The sequence below is a fragment of the Vicia villosa genome, linkage group LG3 (assembly GCF_029867415.1).
Source record: "Vicia villosa cultivar HV-30 ecotype Madison, WI linkage group LG3, Vvil1.0, whole genome shotgun sequence".
NCBI classification, from domain to species: domain Eukaryota; kingdom Viridiplantae; phylum Streptophyta; class Magnoliopsida; order Fabales; family Fabaceae; genus Vicia; species Vicia villosa.
The window spans coordinates 32,658,207-32,678,476 of NC_081182.1; the positions used below are offsets into that span (position 1 = coordinate 32,658,207).

A 20,270-nucleotide genomic window follows, 5' to 3' on the forward strand; every position below is an offset into this window, starting at 1 on the left:
CTCCGAACCCCATAACCTTCAAAACATACCTAAGGTAATCCCAAGAAACTGAATCGTATGCCTTTTTGAAATCTACTTTAAGCAAAAAAACAACTATTCTTATATCTTTTTGACCAATCAAGAATTTCATTCACTAACAAGACCCCATCCATCATATTCCTTCCCGACACAAATGCGGTTTGATTAGGAGCACTACAAAAAAGATGCTCTGCAGCGACGTGGATAGCACGTCGCAACAGGCAACATCACGTGGCAACAAAAAAGTAGCGATGTGGGCCAACATGTCGCAGGAGCTAAAGTGGCAACTACATAGCGACGTGGAGACCACGTCAGAAATAGCGACATGACTTCAACGTCGCAACAGGCTTAAATTGGAAACAGCTACCTGCACACACAGCAGGTGTGGCAGGTGTGGAAAAGTGTGAAGTTGACCAATGTAGCGACGTGGTTTCCACTTTGCTACATTAAATGCTTTTTTTTAAATTTAATCACGCTGGATGTGATTGGTTTTATTAGTTTTATATAATTAATTAATATATAATAAAATATATATAATAAAATATATATAATAAAATCTATAAAAATATAATTTATATAATAAAATTTTATAAAATAAATTCATATAATAAACTTTATATAATAAATTCAATTAAATAAAACTAAAAATTTAAAACTAGTATTTTAATGAATTAAAATGTAGAATAATTTACATAAAAATAAATTAAAAACAAATAAAATACAAAATGTTTTTAAGAGGCATCATTTGGAAAATAATTATCCGGATTAAAATCATCAGCCACTCCGTCATCCTCCGGCTCTTGAGGAGGAGCATTACTGTAATTTCCACCTCTTTGCATAAACCGTCTCATCTGCTCCTCCATCTCAGCTTGCTTCTTCATAATGCCCTCTATCTGTCGCGCATGCTGCTCCTCCATATCAGACTGCTTCTTCGCATCATCTCCATCGGGGCCTCATTTTCGCGTCTCGCCAATTGCCTTATTAATTCAGTTTGTTCCTGTGTCAGATTTGGATGACGCGATCCACCCTCTCCATCCTGAACTCTTTGAAACAGATTGTGGTCACCACGTCTATAGCTGGCCGCCAAATTTCCAACACCAAAAAAGGAACCATTAGGTCCTTTTTCTTTAATAACCTCACACCAAATATAGTGATCAACATCCGCGTTAAGCGGCTCCCCCTCTGCTGGCATGAAATGAGGATTATTTTCCAGAAAAATGCCAAGTCGTCTATCATATTCTTCCTACACACATATTCAATAAAAAAAATTTAAGTTAAATATTTAAATGCATATTTAATTATACTAAATAAATATGTATACACTATAAATTAAAATATATTAAAAAGTTGCCACATGATTTTCACGCCACAACTTATGATTTGCCACATGATTTTCACGTGGCAATTTATCAATTGCCCCATGAAATTTACGTCACAAATTTTGTATTAATTTAAAAAAAATAAACAACGTAAATTTCACTTACAAGATACATCTTCGTGCGCTCGTCGACAAAACCTCCCGATCTCCTTGTCCGGGTCCTCGAAATCAGCTCAGACATCAATGGTCTTCTCCCCAACTCCTTAGCCTATATAATATAATTAAAAATAATTAGTAAAACATATTATGAATAAAGATGTAACTTTAAAATTTTAAAATTTTTACCAATCGTCGGGCATGCTCGGCGGTGCTAATACTTCCAACTGTGTTGACACAATCGCCCTTTTTAGATGCCCTCATCTTCTTAAAAGTTTCAGATTTAGCCCTGAATTCTGGAGTCCTCCAATATGTAACAAGCTCCTGAAAAACATCCTCGCCTATCCAGTTAGGACGAATGCCATGAAGCTCATAATTCTCCCTTACTCGCCGCAGCATACCAGACATTCTTTTAGAGCATCTGGTATTGAAAACTTTCTGAATACTTTTTTCACTCAAAGGATCCCACACACATTTCTCCTACAATAATGTTGTATGACATTAAAATAAAATGTTAAGTAATTATAATGAGAATTTTATTTAAATAACCATAACTAAAAAAATAAATTAAATGCACAACCTATATAAATAACAATACCTTAAACATTCAAAACCATTCATCTTTATTTTTGACATCCCCATAGCTCTTAAAAGCTGATTTATACATCTGTTGAATTATATAGTTAACAATCCTAGCAGCAGTCCGACTCAGCGTAAAACTGAAACAAAAAATGAAAATGTTAGATATAAATTTATATAAAAAATGAGAATGTATACATACTATAAAAGTTTTTAACTAGGAAACTTACTTGCTTCCTTCGGGCTGAATCCAAAATCTACCGTCAATGACATGAATCTCATCGGGATCATCCCTCCCGCAAAGATCAGCTCCATCTATCCCATCAAACAACGGCGTATTCATCTCATTCAACAACTGATAAAATTTCCGCGCTTCCTCATTCGGCAACTCTTCCCCACCAAAATCTTCAGGTTCATCATAGGTCACGTTCACACCAAAAGCATCCTCAACCATGTCACTAATCAGATTAAAGTTTTCCTCATATTCCATAGGCGGCCGACTACTTGATGCATGAGAGTTGCTAGTCTCTGGTACGTTACTAGGCAGTTTTTCACCGTTAAACGTCCAAACTCAATAATTTGCAATGAAACCCCTTCTATGCAAATGAGATGTTATTTCCTATGGATCACTAATTATTGGTCTACATTCACATTTAAGACAGGGACACCTAACTCCTCCTTTGCTTCGACATAATTCCTGAGCAAACACCCAATTGATAAACCCTTCAACTCCAACTATAAAATTGGGTTTAAGTCTCATTCTTCCTGGAAATGTTCTATCGTACACCCAACTACGATAATACCGATAATATTTCATACTGCATATTTATACAATCATTTTCATATTGAGTTAGTAATTTTAATCAACTTAATATTATTCTTAGACGTATACTACACATGTTATATTGAATATATATTAACCATAAAGTTACTATTTTATTAACTACACATTTTAAAAATACTACACATATTGAAAATATTATTTAATAAAAATACTACTAGTATTTTTAACTACACATGTTATATTAAAAATACTACTATTAAATATTTTTAACTACACATGTTATATTTTTAACTACACATGTTATATTAAAAATACTACTATTAAATATTTTTAACTACACATGTTATATTTTTAACTACACATGTTATATTAAAAATACTGATCATGCAGAAAGTGAAAGAATTCTCCTCCACCACAGGTCTGGTCATGAGTGTTCCCAAGAGCAAAATCTACATGGGTGGAGTGGATAGTGAATGTCAAAATATACTGATGCTTGAAACTGGTTTCCAGATTGGGCAAATGCCTTTTAGGTATCTTGGAGTTCCCTTGGATAGTAAGAGGCTTACTATCAATAACTGCCAACCTCTTATTGATAGAATGACTTGTAGAATCAAGCACTGGTGCACTCGAATGCTATCTTATGCTGGCAGATTCCTCTTGATGAAGAGTGTACTTTTTTCTATTGCAAACTACTGGCTGCAGATTTCCCCCCTTCCCAAGAAGATCATTCATCACATTGAAAGTCTGTGCAGGAGCTTTTTATGGACTGGTAAAGACTCTATTAGTAACAAGGCTCCCATCTCTTGGGAACATGTTTGTGACCCTGTAGCTGCTGGTGGACTTAGCCTCATTGACCTGACTATATGGAATCGTGCTTCATTGGGCAAGATGCTTTGGAATCTGAATGCTAAGAAGGATAGAATGTGGATTAGCTGGGTTAGTCACTACTATATGAAGAGAGGAGCTGATGCTACAAATTACTGTGCTAAGCAAAGTGATTCTTGGATCATCAAGTCTATCTTTAAGTATAGGGACCTGTTTATGAGTTCTAGAGCGTGGAATGAGTTCTTACAAACAGGTACATATAGAACCAAGCAAATATACCTGGAGTTAAGAGGGGATCGTGGACTGGTCTCGTGGAGGAACATCTTCAGAGGGAATATGGCTAGCCCAAAAGCTTTGTTCATCTTGTGGATGGCTTGTCAGAATCGCTTACACACCAAGGATAGGCTGAATAAAATCGGGATTATGACTGATGGTGTCTGTTTATATTGTAATGAGACTGAAACTTGTGTGCATCTCTTCTTTGCTTGTAGGGAAACTCGAGTTTTCTGGCTGCAGGTGTTGAATTGGAGTCATATTCCACATTCGCCTCAAGCATGGACAGAGGAACTAAGATGGGTTACAACTGCTGCTAGAGGGAAAAGCAATAGAGCCGAGCTTCTCCGCATATGTGTAGCCGAAGTCATCTACCATGTGTGGATAGTGCGCAATAACCGTGTCTTTAAGAATGATAGAATGGCGCATCTTAATCTGCAATGGATGCTAGAACGGATCAAGTATCGGGCTAATCTTGACAAAAAATTAAGAGATTATGTTGATGCCTTGTAATGTTTGTTTTGTCTACTTGTAACCATGGGCTTGGATCTTAGTTGATCAGCTTGTACTGACTTTGTTTTTGGAATATATATATTCTTTATTGCTCCAAAAAAAAATATATTCTACTTTTAATATATATTTTAATTTAAAAAAATGTATTTTCAATTTAATAACAATAACATATATTTCAATTTTAGAATATACCATATAATCATATTATATTTTATTTTATTTTAAATATACCATATAACATATATTCTACTTTTAATATATATTTTAATTTTTAAAAAAACATATTTTTAATATATTAACATTAACATAACATATATTCTTTTTCTATTTAACATATATTCTTTTTTAGTAATATTCAGTTTTTAAGATTAATATCATAAAATACATATATTTTATTTTGAAAATAAAAAACAGATTTTAAAAATAAATCTAAACATTATTTATGATGCACGTGATTACTTATATTTTTTATTTTAAATATACATATATACTATATATTATACTTTTAATATATATTTTAATTTTAAAAAATGTATTTTCAATTTAATAACAATAACATATATATTTCAATTTTCTAAATATAACATATGATCATATTATATTTTATTTTATTTTAAATATACATATATAATATATATTCTACTTTTAATATATATTTTAATATTAAAAAAATTTATTTTTAGTATAATAACAATAACATAACATATATTATTTTTCTATTTAACATATATTCTTTTTTATTAATATTCAGTTTTTAAGATTAATATCATAAAATATATATATTTTATTTAGAAAATAAAAAAAAGATTTTAAAAATAAATCTAAACATTTTTCTATCAATTTTTAAAATTCTAAAATACATATATAATAGTTTTTCTAATAGTTTTTTTTATACAATATTATTCTAAACATTTTTCTAACATAATAAATCTAAACATTTTTCTATTAATATTTAAAAAACACTGGAAAATATATTACACCCTAAATTAATACCCTAATAAAAATTTAAACAACAACATAATATTTAATCTATAATTTCGTTTTATAATTAATAACCTAATTAAAAAATAACTTAATTAAAAAAATAACCTAAAAAAATGTAAAGACTTACCTCTTCTTCAATCTAATCCTCCTTCTTCTTCCTTCACCTTCTTCTTCCTTCAACTTCTTCTCCTCCTTCACCTTCTTCTTCCTTCAAATTAAATGAAAAAAAAAACTATATATTGACAGCATAAAACACAGTATGAACACAAAATTATAAAATACTTTGAATACCTTGTAATGCAATTGAATGAGATTGAAAGTTTGGGGATTTTGGGTGAGGAGAAAATTTGGGTTTGGACAAGACTTTTGCAATGATTTTGTAAAGGCTCCCTATCAAGCAAATCAGACGAAATTCATTCAAATCTTGCAGATTTTTATTCTTCAGAATTAAAGCTATAAAGGAGGACTTTATTGATTTCACAAGTTTGCCTTTAGAGTTAAAATCTGAAAACATCCTCATGATATCTTCTTTTAAAAGAATCCAAAAAGACTTGAAGAACTCTATCGTGTAGCCATCCGGGTCCGGGCTTTTGTTGCCATTGTAACACCCCAAATTCTACCCAAAAATATCATGCGAGAAATCAGAGTATTTTAAAAACTATCAACAATGCATTTGGGATATCACATTTACTTCCTATAAACAACTCATAAATAGATACATAGCACTTTAATCTCAGAGAAGCACAAAACAACTTATAACAGCTCTTAGACAAACCAACTTCATTTTAATATGCAGCGGAATCATAACATTCGAATTTATAAACAAATCATCTTATTTAATCGGAAACAACTTCAAACATCATAGTACTTCTCATTATCCAATTTGGAACTCAACAACTAAAACATGAACAACATAGAAACAACAATATAGACAACCCCCGAGTGCTACGTATCAGAGCGACACACCAACCAGACACGGTGAGTCTACAAACTTCCACAGCTATACTTGAGTACCTGCCCATTTCCCATGGTAGGGGAAACATCAGCAGAAGGGGTGAGATATCAAACATTATAAAGGAAAGTATGATAATACATATAGAAAAGATAAAATCATACACAATTCACCACTTCTCAATATAAGCAATTTGCATCACAACAATAATGTTAACTATCAACTATAACAATGTATTCAAGTTTACAAGTATGTCATTCAAGCACATAATAACATATACTTCATAATCACAACGTAAATTAATACAACTATCAACAATGGCAAAACATGGTTCATATATTCCACATATATACATATATCATTAATACATTTATATATTTGCATTCTCATCATATACGTTTCATTTACATATATCACCAAAATCATGTATCAAACATCACCAAATTTAATTATCACATCTCATGCACACATAACAATCACCTAATCACATAATTACATATATTCAAACATCACATAACTCCAATGTAACTCAATGCAAGACATGTGACTCTATGCATGTGGTACCCAATATGGACCCAAAGTTCCACCGCTTCCGATTCATATAGAATCTAGCCACACTTCAGATCCGGACAAGACCAAAGCCACCAGATGTAAACATATAGTTTACCGCTTTCCGATTCACTCTAGAATCCAAGCCACGCTTGTGTTTCAAAGCAATTCCACCTATGTTTCAAGGCACACTATGATATGAATGTATGTACAATCTCACAAATATATGCAATTAAGATCATCTCTACCATCTTAACTTTCCACATATCACAATAATTCAACTCTATGAATTATCCACCAATTGTACACAACATTCACAACACACACACATCATTCACATATGAGAGGCCAATTAATCAATTACGATTCACACAATCCAATTAACACTAGTAATCATACTATCTCATGTTAATTCTCATTTTTGTCAATTATACATGAACACACATTTTCAACATCAAGCAATTAGTCATTAGAATTAATGCTAACCAACTAACAATAAAGAATCAATATCAAAACAACATCATTGGCATGACAATATATATTTCTCAACATACATATTCAAGCCAAAATACAATTACAAACAATTTCTCAAAATACCGTAATTTACCGATAAACCGAATAATTGGTCCAAGTTCAAGTATATTCCAATCACATAGACTTATTAGAATCAATTCAACTAATAATTTAACTATCCAATTAATAATTAAATTATATTAATTTCAATTCAACTATTATATTTCTATTCCATTATTTTCCAATTCTATAACAAAACCCATTATTTCACTATCAATGGTTTACTCACAACAAACATAACAATCTAATACACATAGATTATCAATTGCACACAACTTATCACATTTATATCATCACATTCCAACAATCATCAAATACCCAAAATTGCAACGTAGAAGAACATGGATATCAAAGTATAGAATTAAACTCACTATAACATACTATCATACAACCCTTTAGCATGAAAGAACCCCACCCTTACCTTGGCAAATATGAAATCTTTCACCATAGCTCTAAGCTTTTCTCCAAAATAAATCCTTCAAACATAATTTGGAGACACACCTAAAAACCAGTTCGGAAATCAACTTATCAGACAAACTTAAAATCCTCAAAATCAAAATCGCTCCGGTCAAAACTTACCTCTATGAGTCAGGAACGTTGTGTCAAAACCACGCGAAGATCCAACGGTTGGATTGAGAGATACATCTGTTTTGCTAAGGTGACTCAATGCTGAAACTTGCTGCGAAAATGAGGTTTCTTCTAGCTTTTCTCTTCCACCATTGTTCTCTTCCCTTTTGCCTCTTTTCTCTTCTTCCTATCTTTTCCCCCAAATGAAAATAGTAACCTCTAAAACCCTAACCTTCTCTTACTATCTCACTTATGTCAATTGGGCTTAATCCACCAATCCATCCATTATGTTTCTATCACTTAGGCCCATTTAGTTATATCTCTCTAATAACTCAATTAAGTCAAACAACACAAACACTCACATAATTAAATACTTAAATAATTATTATATCACATAATAACTAAATAAATAAGTTATTATTAAAAACACCAAACAATATAATTACTAATATAATAATAAAAATCGGGATGTTACAACTCTCCCCCACTTAGAATATTTTCGTCCTCGAAAATACCATCGACACAACCATCTCATCTCCAAAACTACACTTACTCTCCCCATAATCACACGAACACAAAGGCGTTCCACACCTTCGACCATACAAAGCTTCAAAATACAAGCTCTCAAAAGATCCTCAAGTTACTGAATCGTCTTCTCCGTTTGACCATCAGCTTGCGGATGATAAACAAAACTCAAACACAACTTAATAATCAAAGTACTCTACAAAACTTTCCAAAATCTAGAAGTAAACTTCAGATCTCTATCAGAAACAACACTCGATGGAATACCATGCCAACTCACAATCTTTTCAAAATACAACTTTGCAAGTCTCTCCATCGGATAATCCCTGCTTATCGGAATAGAGTGAGCAAAATTCGTCAATCCATCTACAATGACCCAAATTGCCTCACAATTAATCGGTTTCCTAGAAAAACCCAAAACAAATCCATAGAAATGCTATCCCACTTCCACTCAGGAATGGACAACGGTTGCATCAAACCAGACGGTTTCTGATGTTCAATCTTTGACTTCTGACAAGTCAAACACGAATACACAAATTCCGCAATATCCTTCTTCATACCTCGCCACAAAAATAACTTTCTCAAGTCTTGATACATCTTAGTAGCACCAGGATAATTACTCAACCACTTTGATGCCCTTCATCCCAAAAATTCTCTTTTTCAAATCCGAAACATCTGGAATACAAATTCAATCACGACATCTCATGACACCGTTCTCGTCAATCCGAAAATTATCACCTTATCCTCAATCAATCAATTTCATCTTGTCAACCAATTTCAAATCCGATTTCTGACCTTCTCTAATCTCATCAAGAATACCACAAGTAAGCTTCAACATACCAAACTCAAATCTCGAAATTATTCCAACAATTCCAATTCTTGAATCATCAACATAGACATATGCAATTATTTCCTACTCAATGCATTGGCTACAACGTTCGCTTTTCCCGGATGATAATTCAAAGCAAAATCCTAGTCCTTCAAGAATTCCAACCACCTTCTCTGTCTCATATTCAACTCTTTCTGATCAAGCAAATACTTCAAACTCTTGTAGTCACTATACACATCGAATCTCGATCCAAATAAGTATTGCCTTCAAAGTTTTAAAACAAAAACAACGGCGGCCAACTCAAAATCTTGCGTCAGATAATTTCTCTCATGAATCTTAAGTTGCTTTGGAGCATAAGCTACAACTTGTCCTTTTTGTTTCAACATAAAGCCTTGCAAAACCTTCCTTCTTCTTAACCAACAAAAACATATGCACCTCTAGATGACACATTCGAACGAATCAACCTCTCCTCAAACAAATCTTCAAGTTGACTCTTCAACTCTTTCAACATCATAAGCAGACATCCTATATGGAGTCCTCGATACAAGACTAGTTCCAGGAACTAAATCGATCGAAAACTCAACTTTTCTTTCTGACGGTAAATCACTTACATCTTCAGGAAACACTTATGCAAATGCGCCAACTATCGATAATCCCCCAATCGTTATTTCCTCATGAACATCCAAAGTTGCAAACAACCTAAACAACATCGCACCATCTTGCACAGACTTATTCACTTCCAATATTATCAAGCTGGTAAGACAAGTCTATCTCATTCCAATACGATTCCGTCTACTATCAACAAGAGATTAAGGGTGATCAGTTCCTCAATTTGTCAATAGATAGCCGACAACCATAATGGTAGCGTAAACCATCGTTACTTAACTGCAATAGAATCCTTTACATCACCAAAAGTACCATACTTCATTAACTCCCAAAATCATCTGAACATGCTAACACACACCTTGTGATAACATTAGAACATCCTTTACACCACTATCAACACTTTTTATTCTTGGAATCATACTCGTCCCTTCGCATTTCTAACTCCGACTTGAACGTTCCAACAACCTCGACAACTTTTCCAATCTCTTGCCAAGGATCCCTTGACAAGGTCTACCGTAATTCGTCGCTTAATAATTATTCTTACGTCAACATCCTACGCAACGGTTACTTAAACTGATAACTTCACAGTCCACCAATAATGCTGAATATGACAACTTCCTAAATTCCATCTTATAACAATTGTCCTTATTCCAAGACGTTCCGACTTGTTAAACAACCAAAATCTTAAATCCATGTTACCTTCGAATTCGAAAACCAACAAACTTCTACATTGCTTGCTCTGTCTCCTTAAGAAATATATTGCACCAATAACTTACAACTGAAACATATCCAAGAAGCACAGCTTCTTCCCTACTTCGCTCAAACTAACCCTGCAACAAAATGAACAAGTACCAACAGTGTTTCACACACATGTCGCGTACTAAGGAATAAAACACTAACACCATTCAACTGTCACACAACTCAACTGACTCGACAACTTGGCCGGACGGACCGACCAGCTCTGATACCACTAATGTAACACCCCAAATTCTACCCAAAAATATCATGCGAGAAATCAGAGTATTTTAAAAACTATCAACAATGCATTTGGGATATCACATTTACTTCCTATAAACAACTCATAAATAGATACATAGCACTTTAATATCAGAGAAGCACAAAACAACTTATAACAGCTCTTAGACAAACCAACTTCATTTTAATATGCAGCGGAATCATAACATTCGAATTTATAAACAAATCATCTTATTTAATCGGAAACAACTTCAAACATCATAGTACTTCTCATTATCCAATTTGGAACTCAACAACTAAAACATGAACAACATAGAAACAACAATATAGACAACCCCCGAGTGCTACGTATCAGAGCGACACACCAACCAGACACGGTGAGTCTACAAACTTCCACAGCTATACTTGAGTACCTGCCCATTTCCCATGGTAGGGGAAACATCAGCAGAAGGGGTGAGATATCAAACATTATAAAGGAAAGTATGATAATACATATAGAAAAGATAAAATCATACACAATTCACCACTTCTCAATATAAGCAATTTGCATCACAACAATAATGTTAACTATCAACTATAACAATGTATTCAAGTTTACAAGTATGTCATTCAAGCACATAATAACATATACTTCATAATCACAACGTAAATTAATACAACTATCAACAATGGCAAAACATGGTTCATATATTCCACATATATACATATATCATTAATACATTTATATATTTGCATTCTCATTATATACGTTTCATTTACATATATCACCAAAATCATGTATCAAACATCACCAAATTTAATTATCACATCTCATGCACACATAACAATCACCTAATCACATAATTACATATATTCAAACATCACATAACTCCAATGTAACTCAATGCAAGACATGTGACTCTATGCATGTGGTACCCAATATGGACCCAAAGTTCCACCGCTTCCGATTCATATAGAATCTAGCCACACTTCAGATCCGGACAAGACCAAAGCCACCAAATGTAAACATATAGTTTACCGCTTTCCGATTCACTCTAGAATCCAAGCCACGCTTGTGTTTCAAAGCAATTCCACCTATGTTTCAAGGCACACTATGATATGAATGTATGTACAATCTCACAAATATATGCAATTAAGATCATCTCTACCATCTTAACTTTCCACATATCACAATAATTCAACTCTATGAATTATCCACCAATTGTACACAACATTCACAACACACACACATCATTCACATATGAGAGGCCAATTAATCAATTACGATTCACACAATCCAATTAACACTAGTAATCATACTATCTCATGTTAATTCTCATTTTTGTCAATTATACATGAACACACATTTTCAACATTAAGCAATTAGTCATTAGAATTAATGCTAACCAACTAACAATAAAGAATCAATATCAAAACAACATCATTGGCATGACAATATATATTTCTCAACATACATATTCAAGCCAAAATACAATTACAAACAATTTCTCAAAATACCGTAATTTACCGATAAACCGAATAATTGGTCCAAGTTCAAGTATATTCCAATCACATAGACTTATTAGAATCAATTCAACTAATAATTTAACTATCCAATTAATAATTAAATTATATTAATTTCAATTCAACTATTATATTTCTATTCCATTATTTTCCAATTCTATAACAAAACCCATTATTTCACTATCAATGGTTTACTCACAACAAACATAACAATCTAATACACATAGATTATCAATTGCACACAACTTATCACATTTATATCATCACATTCCAACAATCATCAAATACCCAAAATTGCAACATAGAAGAACATGGATATCAAAGTATAGAATTAAACTCACTATAACATACTATCATACAACCCTTTAGCATGAAAGAACCCCACCCTTACCTTGCCAAATATGAAATCTTTCACCATAGCTCTAAGCTTTTCTCCAAAATAAATCCTTCAAACATAATTTGGAGACACACCTAAAAACCAGTTCGGAAATCAGCTTATCAGACAAACTTAAAATCCTCAAAATCAAAATCGCTCCGGTCAAAACTTACCTCTATGAGTCAGGAACGTTGTGTCAAAACCACGCGAAGATCCAACGGTTGGATTGAGAGATACGTTTGTTTTGCTAAGGTGACTCAATGCTGAAACTTGCTGCGAAAATGAGGTTTCTTCTAGCTTTTCTCTTCCACCATTGTTCTCTTCCCTTTTGCCTCTTTTCTCTTCTTCCTATCTTTTCCCCCAAATGAAAATAGTAACCTCTAAAACCCTAACCTTCTCTTACTATCTCACTTATGTCAATTGGGCTTAACCCACCAATCCATCCATTATGTTTCTATCACTTAGGCTCATTTAGTTATATCTCTCTAATAACTCAATTAAGTCAAACAACACAAACACTCACATAATTAAATACTTAAATAATTATTATATCACATAATAACTAAATAAATAAGTTATTATTAAAAACACCAAACAATATAATTACTAATATAATAATAAAAATCGGGATGTTACAGCCATAGCAAGACCAAATCGCCTCCTTCACTTCCTCCTCAGAAAACGGGCAGTCCAACACCTTTCTATCCGTTTCAGACAACAAAGGCAAACCTACCTCCGAAAGTTCCGGTCTATAACTCACCTTCTCTTTAAAGAAATCTTTGAAGTTTTCAAAAATAAACTCTTTAACTTCTGACACCTCCTCCAATCTACCCCTACTTGACACGAGAGAGCACAAAGATTTGCAACCCTTCCTACTACGAAAAGAATTATGGAAGAAACGAGAATTACGGTCTCCTTCGGCCAGCCAAGATTGTCTAGATTTTAAGCGGATTAAAACTTCTTTCTTATTAAGGCTAACCCAAAAATCTTCCACCGCCTTCGCCCTAATTCTAACCACCTCCTCCGGAGCATTACCTGCAAAATGAACAAATTCGCTATCTAAAGAATGGATCTCCTTGCTGGCATTATTTATGGAGAGATCAATCCATCCAAACACGACTTTATTCCACCAAGATAGTCTTCCTTTCAGCTCTTTTAACCTTTCCACCAAACAGAAGTCGCCCCTTCTTGTCGCCTTCGTCTTCCTCCACTCTTCCTCCACAAACACGGAAAAATATCTGTGTTTTAACCATAAATTATTGAACTTGTTATTAACCATAAATTAAAAAGGACCGATAATAAAAAATTGAAAAATATTTACATTTATCTATAAAAAAATTAGATAATGCTTAAAATCATGTCAGTTGTACGATAATTTTTATAATTTTATCTCTGTTATTAAAAAATGTATATTTATTGTTGCATAGAGGTATCTCTCTTCTTTTAGATAATTTATATTGTTCTTTTTGTGGTGTTGAGTTAGAAATGTGTAGACATACTTTTTTTGTTTGTTGGGTGGTAAAAAGGATTTAGAATGAGATAGCTTCTTGGGTGGGTATAGGAGATAGGGTGGAGGAAGAGTGTTTACCAAGTTTTATGGAGTGGCACTCCTTCTTTAGATTAAAGAAAGTTAAGAGGTGTAAATTGGGTGTGGTGTTGCTAGCGATGTGTGTTTCCGGAATGATGGTTGGAGCGTCAACAATATTGTTTGGAACATTAAACTAACGGTGTGGAGATGGTCTTTTTGTGGGAATATTACTAATTCCAATTACTCTTTTTACGAATTTATTAAGGACCCGTTGTTTTTCCTTTCGTAAGGGTAATTGGTTTGTAATCTTCCTTTTAGTTGGGGTTTCCCGTTGTTCATTGTAATCGGGCTTGAGAACCCTTAGTTCTCCTATATATAATTCCTTGCTTATGAAAAAAATGTATTTTTACAGAATAAGATAGTCCTATTCATACGGTAGTAAAACCAAACAATATAATCCATATATTATTACACAAAATAAATGAGGTGATTGGAAGACAATGATAATTATCATCCATTATTCATAGTAATTTCCTTTGAACGTTGGTTTAAAATATGACTCACTAAAAATTTATTATAAAAAATCCAGTGGAAAAAAAAGAAAAAAAAAGTATAATATCTCTTTAAGATAAATTTATTTCTCTTCGTCAAGTAAATTTATTTCTTTCGCCGCGGAACCATAATTAGGTCTGTGTTGATGGTGAAAGATCCGAAACTGATCTTACTGATCTCCAATAAGGCGACACATGGATAGACTTGCAAGGATAGCACTCCAACGCTTAAGTCAGTTCAGGATTCAAGATGAGTGTGGAAATTAGAAAGTGTACCTTCTTTTCGAATGGGAAGCTTTATACCTTAGGTTATTTGGAGTGGGTTGGCATTAATTTGGGGCATAACTATTTGGTTGTGTGGCGGCCAAGAACAGTTTCCCCCAAGGCTTGTTAGGCGTTACTGAGTCGGGATGTCTTAGTAGTCTTGCTCGGACTTTAAGGATGTCATTAGCTTTTTGCTAGAAGTAGAAACACTTAAAGTCAATTGAAAAAACAGCGGAGAACAGGTGCATTAAATATCTTTCTATCATCGAAACACTTCACTGCTTTTTATTACTACTTAGGGAATAATTTCCCTATTTAAGGTGTTTGAGTATTCTTTCCCTTCATAACCTTTGACGAAACCGCGACTGTATGCAAAATAATCATGGTGTAACGCTTTGGCCAAGGTTTGGCCATGAAAACCTGACTGTGGGATATGCGGGCGTGGCCTAAAGTATAATCCACAGTTTTCTTGTCTGTGCCACGTTTTATGGACATCTATAGCTTGTATAAGCCACGGTTTAGGTATCTAGATTAAGGCTGCGATTTGTCTTTGAAGGATAGAAAAACAGTTAGAAAGGGGGGGGGGGGTTTGAATAAGTGTAGTCTAAAAACTTGAACGATAAAAACAAATTGCACAGTTATTTTTATCCTGGTTCGTTGTTAACTAAACTACTCCAGTCCACCCCCACAGAGTGATTTACCTCACCTGAGGATTTAATCCACTAATCGCAACAGATTACAATGGTTTTCCACTTAGCCCACGACTAAGTCTTCTAGAGTATCCTGATCACAACCTGATCACTCTAGGAACAAATGCTTAGACACAAGCTAAGACTTTCTTAGAGTATCCTGACCACCACGTGATCACTCTAATTACAACTGCTTAGACACAAGCTAAGACTTCCTAGAGTATCCTGGTCAACACTTGATCACTCTAATTACTTACAAATTAATGTAATCAATTCTAAGAGTATTACAAATGCTTCTGAAAAGCTATAATCATAACAGTGATATTTCTCTTAACGTTTAAGCTTAATCTCACTAATATATTACAACAGCAATGTAGTGAGCTTTGATGAAGATGAAGTTTCTGAGCTTTGAGTTGAACAGCGTTTCAGCAAGTGAATATTCACAGTATTTTGGTTCAGAGTTGTTAACCTTGCTTCTCATCAGAACTTCATATTTATAGGCGTTTGAGAAGATGATCGTTGGGAGCATTTAATGCTTTGCGTGTTCCGTACAGCATTGCATTTAATGTTTCACGCTTTTGTCAACTACCTCGAGCCTTGTTCACACTGTGTCTACTGACGTTGCCTTTAATAGCTTCCAACGTTCCTTTTGTCAGTCAGCGTAGCCTGCCACCTGTACTTTCTTCTGATCTGATGTTTGTGTATACATCGTTTGAATATCATCAGAGTCAAACAGCTTGGTGCATAGCATCTTCTTGTCTTCAGACCTTGAAGTGCTTCTGAGCGTGATACCATGAGAACTTCAGTGCTTCTGCTTCTGATCTCAAGTTCTTCTGATGCTTTCATAGACCCATGTATTGATTCTGCTTTGACCATTTTCTGATGTCTTGCCAGACCATGTTCTGATGTTGCATGCTGAACCTTCTGAGATAAAGCTTCTGAGCGCTGATTAGTGCATACTCTTTATATATTTCCTGAAAAGGAAATTGCAATGTATTAGAGTACCACATTATCTCACACAAAATTTATATCCTTGTTATCATCAAAACTAAGAATATTGATCAGAACAAATCTTGTTCTAACAGTCTTTGCCATGAGTACAAAACTGTGGCCAGATCGTAAAACCACAGTTCTTATTTAATGTATAGCATACAGTTTAGTTGCCTAGGTCTTGCCACAGTTTGTTTATGGCCACTAATTAAAACCGCGGCTAAATTTTGCTTATAATCTAAATATAATCTAATTGTACAATAAAACATTAACCATGTCAAAATTAAAATCTAATTATACGATAAAACATTAAGCCACAAATTCAAAACAAAAGCAATAAGTCTACATCAAGTGACACTACTAATGACTAATAAGTCACAAAAATATATATAAGTTTTGAATTTCAAATGTATTAATCAAACTTATGTTTTACAGGGTACAATTTATCATAGCAACTCAACTCGAGCATCATATTCACTTATCAGTAAACTATGAGTCATATCTAACCAAAATTAATTAAAAAAGACAGTGTTGTAGTGCCTCTCTTCAGTTCTTTGAATGCTGGAGACGGTCCTTTGCTGAATTCCTTGAATATAGGATGAATGTGTATTGACTGATGTGGATGATCTCTCTATAGAGGCGTGGAAAGTTTATGGACATTATTCAGATTTGTTGGCTAAACCATTGGACGAATCTACCTCCAGTTGAGCAAACACAAACCTAACATTAAAAAAAATTGAAATATTGTGTCAAGCTTGATGGTGTTCATTTATAAATGAACAAAGTGGTACAAACATAATTGATATCCATTTGAAATATAGTGCATGAATTGGAAGATAATCAAATTGAAACAAAAATAAAAAGAGAAGAGCTAACCATACTTAAGATGCCAAAATCTCATCAAATAGTTTCGGTGGCAGCATCTTTAACGAACTCCTTCCCACCAGAAGACATGTCCAAAAAATATGATTGATTGTAATTGGTTAACAGTGATATCTCCTATAACTGGCTGAATACTATTGAAGAGAATAATGTATATATGCTAAAAGTTGAGAAAGCTTGGCTACTTCATCAAGAACAGGTTTACTAAGAGAAAATATGTAGGCAAATTCATTGTGAAATGCCAAAATCAATATCCAAACGACAAATCCTATTGCTAGTGATGTCAACACTGACACTATAGTAGCAAATTTTTCTCCCTTCCCATTTCTAGCTCCAAGCTCGTTTGCAACCCTCACTCTCCATATCTCCATATACATTGCATTGTAACTTGAATAAGTAAGAGAATTTAAATAAAATAAAAACTACAAACTTTAGAATAGCATGTTATTGAAATTAAAATAAGAGAAAAATGTTACCTTGGTGCTACAAAGAATGCCAATGGAATCATCATCTCCAAACCATTTATTGTCATACTGCCAAACCAAAAACATTTTTGGATCAATACTAAAATAACCATCACGACAAAAATTGTGGATAATACATAAAAGTTAAATTCAATATTTTTTTTTTTATAAACGATCACAAATATAAATTTACCATATGGATAGAGCATTAGTGCAATGGCAACATTTGGTAGATTCCCTGTCATTAATATCAGAATTTTATAATACCAATTCTGCAAACTGCAAAATATTTAAAAAATAAAAATGAAAAATCATAAAAACAATGCTCCAAATGCTTGTCCACATAGTGTTTCTAATCCAGTAGCCACTCCCAACTGAAAAATAATTAAACAAAGTTGATTAATTCTATAATATATATTATATACATTGAATGAGTATATATTAATAGCGATGTTGATAGCAGCAAGTTCAAAGATGCCAAAATCTCATCAAATAGTTTCGGTGGCAGCATCTTTAACGAACTCCTTCCCAACACAAGACATGCCAAAATCCAACACGCTACTGCAATAAACCAGAAGATACACAACTCATGAACAAATGAAGAAGGAAGAAAAAGTATATTTGCAATTTTCTCACTTCATGAACCACATACACTTGTTTTAGAATATAAAACCATTTCTTACGTTTCTTCATTTGGTAAAATTACACTTCAGGTTTCAAAAACATTCTTTTAATAGTTTCAAGAAAATTAAGGGTCACTACTAGAAATTTGGCCTACGGCCACGCTAAAATTGTCCACAGCTCAGAAACTGTGGCCACATATATGATTTAGCCATGGTTATCAAAGCGTAGAATTATGTTATAAAATATTGAATCCGGAGTATGAAACTGTGACCTTTACTTCAATTGCCACGGTTAGACAACTGCAGATATTTTTAGCCGCAAAGAAAAACCGCGGCCTTATAATTTTCACTTCAAACTGTGGCCCAAACCTAATAAAATATATCCCTCCAAAATTTCCCTCTTTTTTTTTGTTTCCCTCTCATAATTATTTTCTTTTATAATTTTTTTTAGATTAAAAAAGAAAAAAATTGAAAAGATAAATACACTATGAAACCCTAAAATCAGTCAAAACTCCCTCTTCTATCTCTTTCCCAAACACACGGCGCCGCTCTCACCATGTTTCTTCTCTCTGTTTCGATCCCTCTGCTTCTCTCTCGCGATTCTTTCTCTCTTTACCCGTTCTAATTTTATCTCACGATTCAAACCATGATCATGATTTTGCCTCACTCTATTGCCCCCTCGACCTCCGTTTACGACAACAAAAAAGCAAGATAGCAGATGCAATCAAACACAAACAAAACCCTAACCCCCCAAATTGAACCCTTATACCCCAATCCATTATACTTTCAGTGATTACATGGATCGATTATAACAACGAGCAACAAAAGTGTAAAGCAACAATGAAACTAGTAAAACGCTACATCGTGAAAAGAAATTTCCAGGTATGATTCCAAATCCTTACCCTTCTTTGCTCTGCTTCGTCTCCTTTCCACGATTCTGGATTTGCGGAAATGTTGCGCTTCTTCTGATATGCTTTTTTCTGATGCTGTGATCCGTGTTTTTGTTGCTGCTCTGAACTGAGGGAGAGAGGTCGATTGATTGAGTGATGCTGATGGTGGTTAAAGGTTTTTAGTGAGGTTGCTGAGTATAGTTAATGTACTGTGTGAAGGTAAATTGAATGGCTCGGTTTTGCCCTTCCCTTAAAAAAATGAAGAGAAGATTAAAATCAAGTATGTTGTTCTGTGTTCTTCAAGCCTTCTTTTTCTAACCTCTTCTTTCTATGCTCTGATTTACTTTTGATTTACTGTGGTTTGTTGTTTGTGTTTTGAGTATAGTGAACCTGGTTAAACCTGATTAAATTGTTTGTACATTCGATGAGTGACTTTATGTTTGATGTATTATTATACGAGGTTCCTGTCTTCATAGCAGAAATCGCA

At 33.6% G+C, this 20,270-nt stretch overlaps 1 protein-coding gene across 1 annotated transcript; it reads left to right on the forward strand.

The window, feature by feature from the left end:
• The first annotated feature begins 3,239 nt into the window (after positions 1 to 3,239).
• Positions 3,240 to 4,466, forward strand: LOC131657831 (uncharacterized). The gene has a single exon (XM_058927189.1). It carries the CDS (start codon positions 3,240 to 3,242, stop codon positions 4,464 to 4,466), a length of 1,227 nt encoding a protein of 408 aa, XP_058783172.1.
• The last annotated feature ends 15,804 nt before the right edge of the window (positions 4,467 to 20,270 follow it).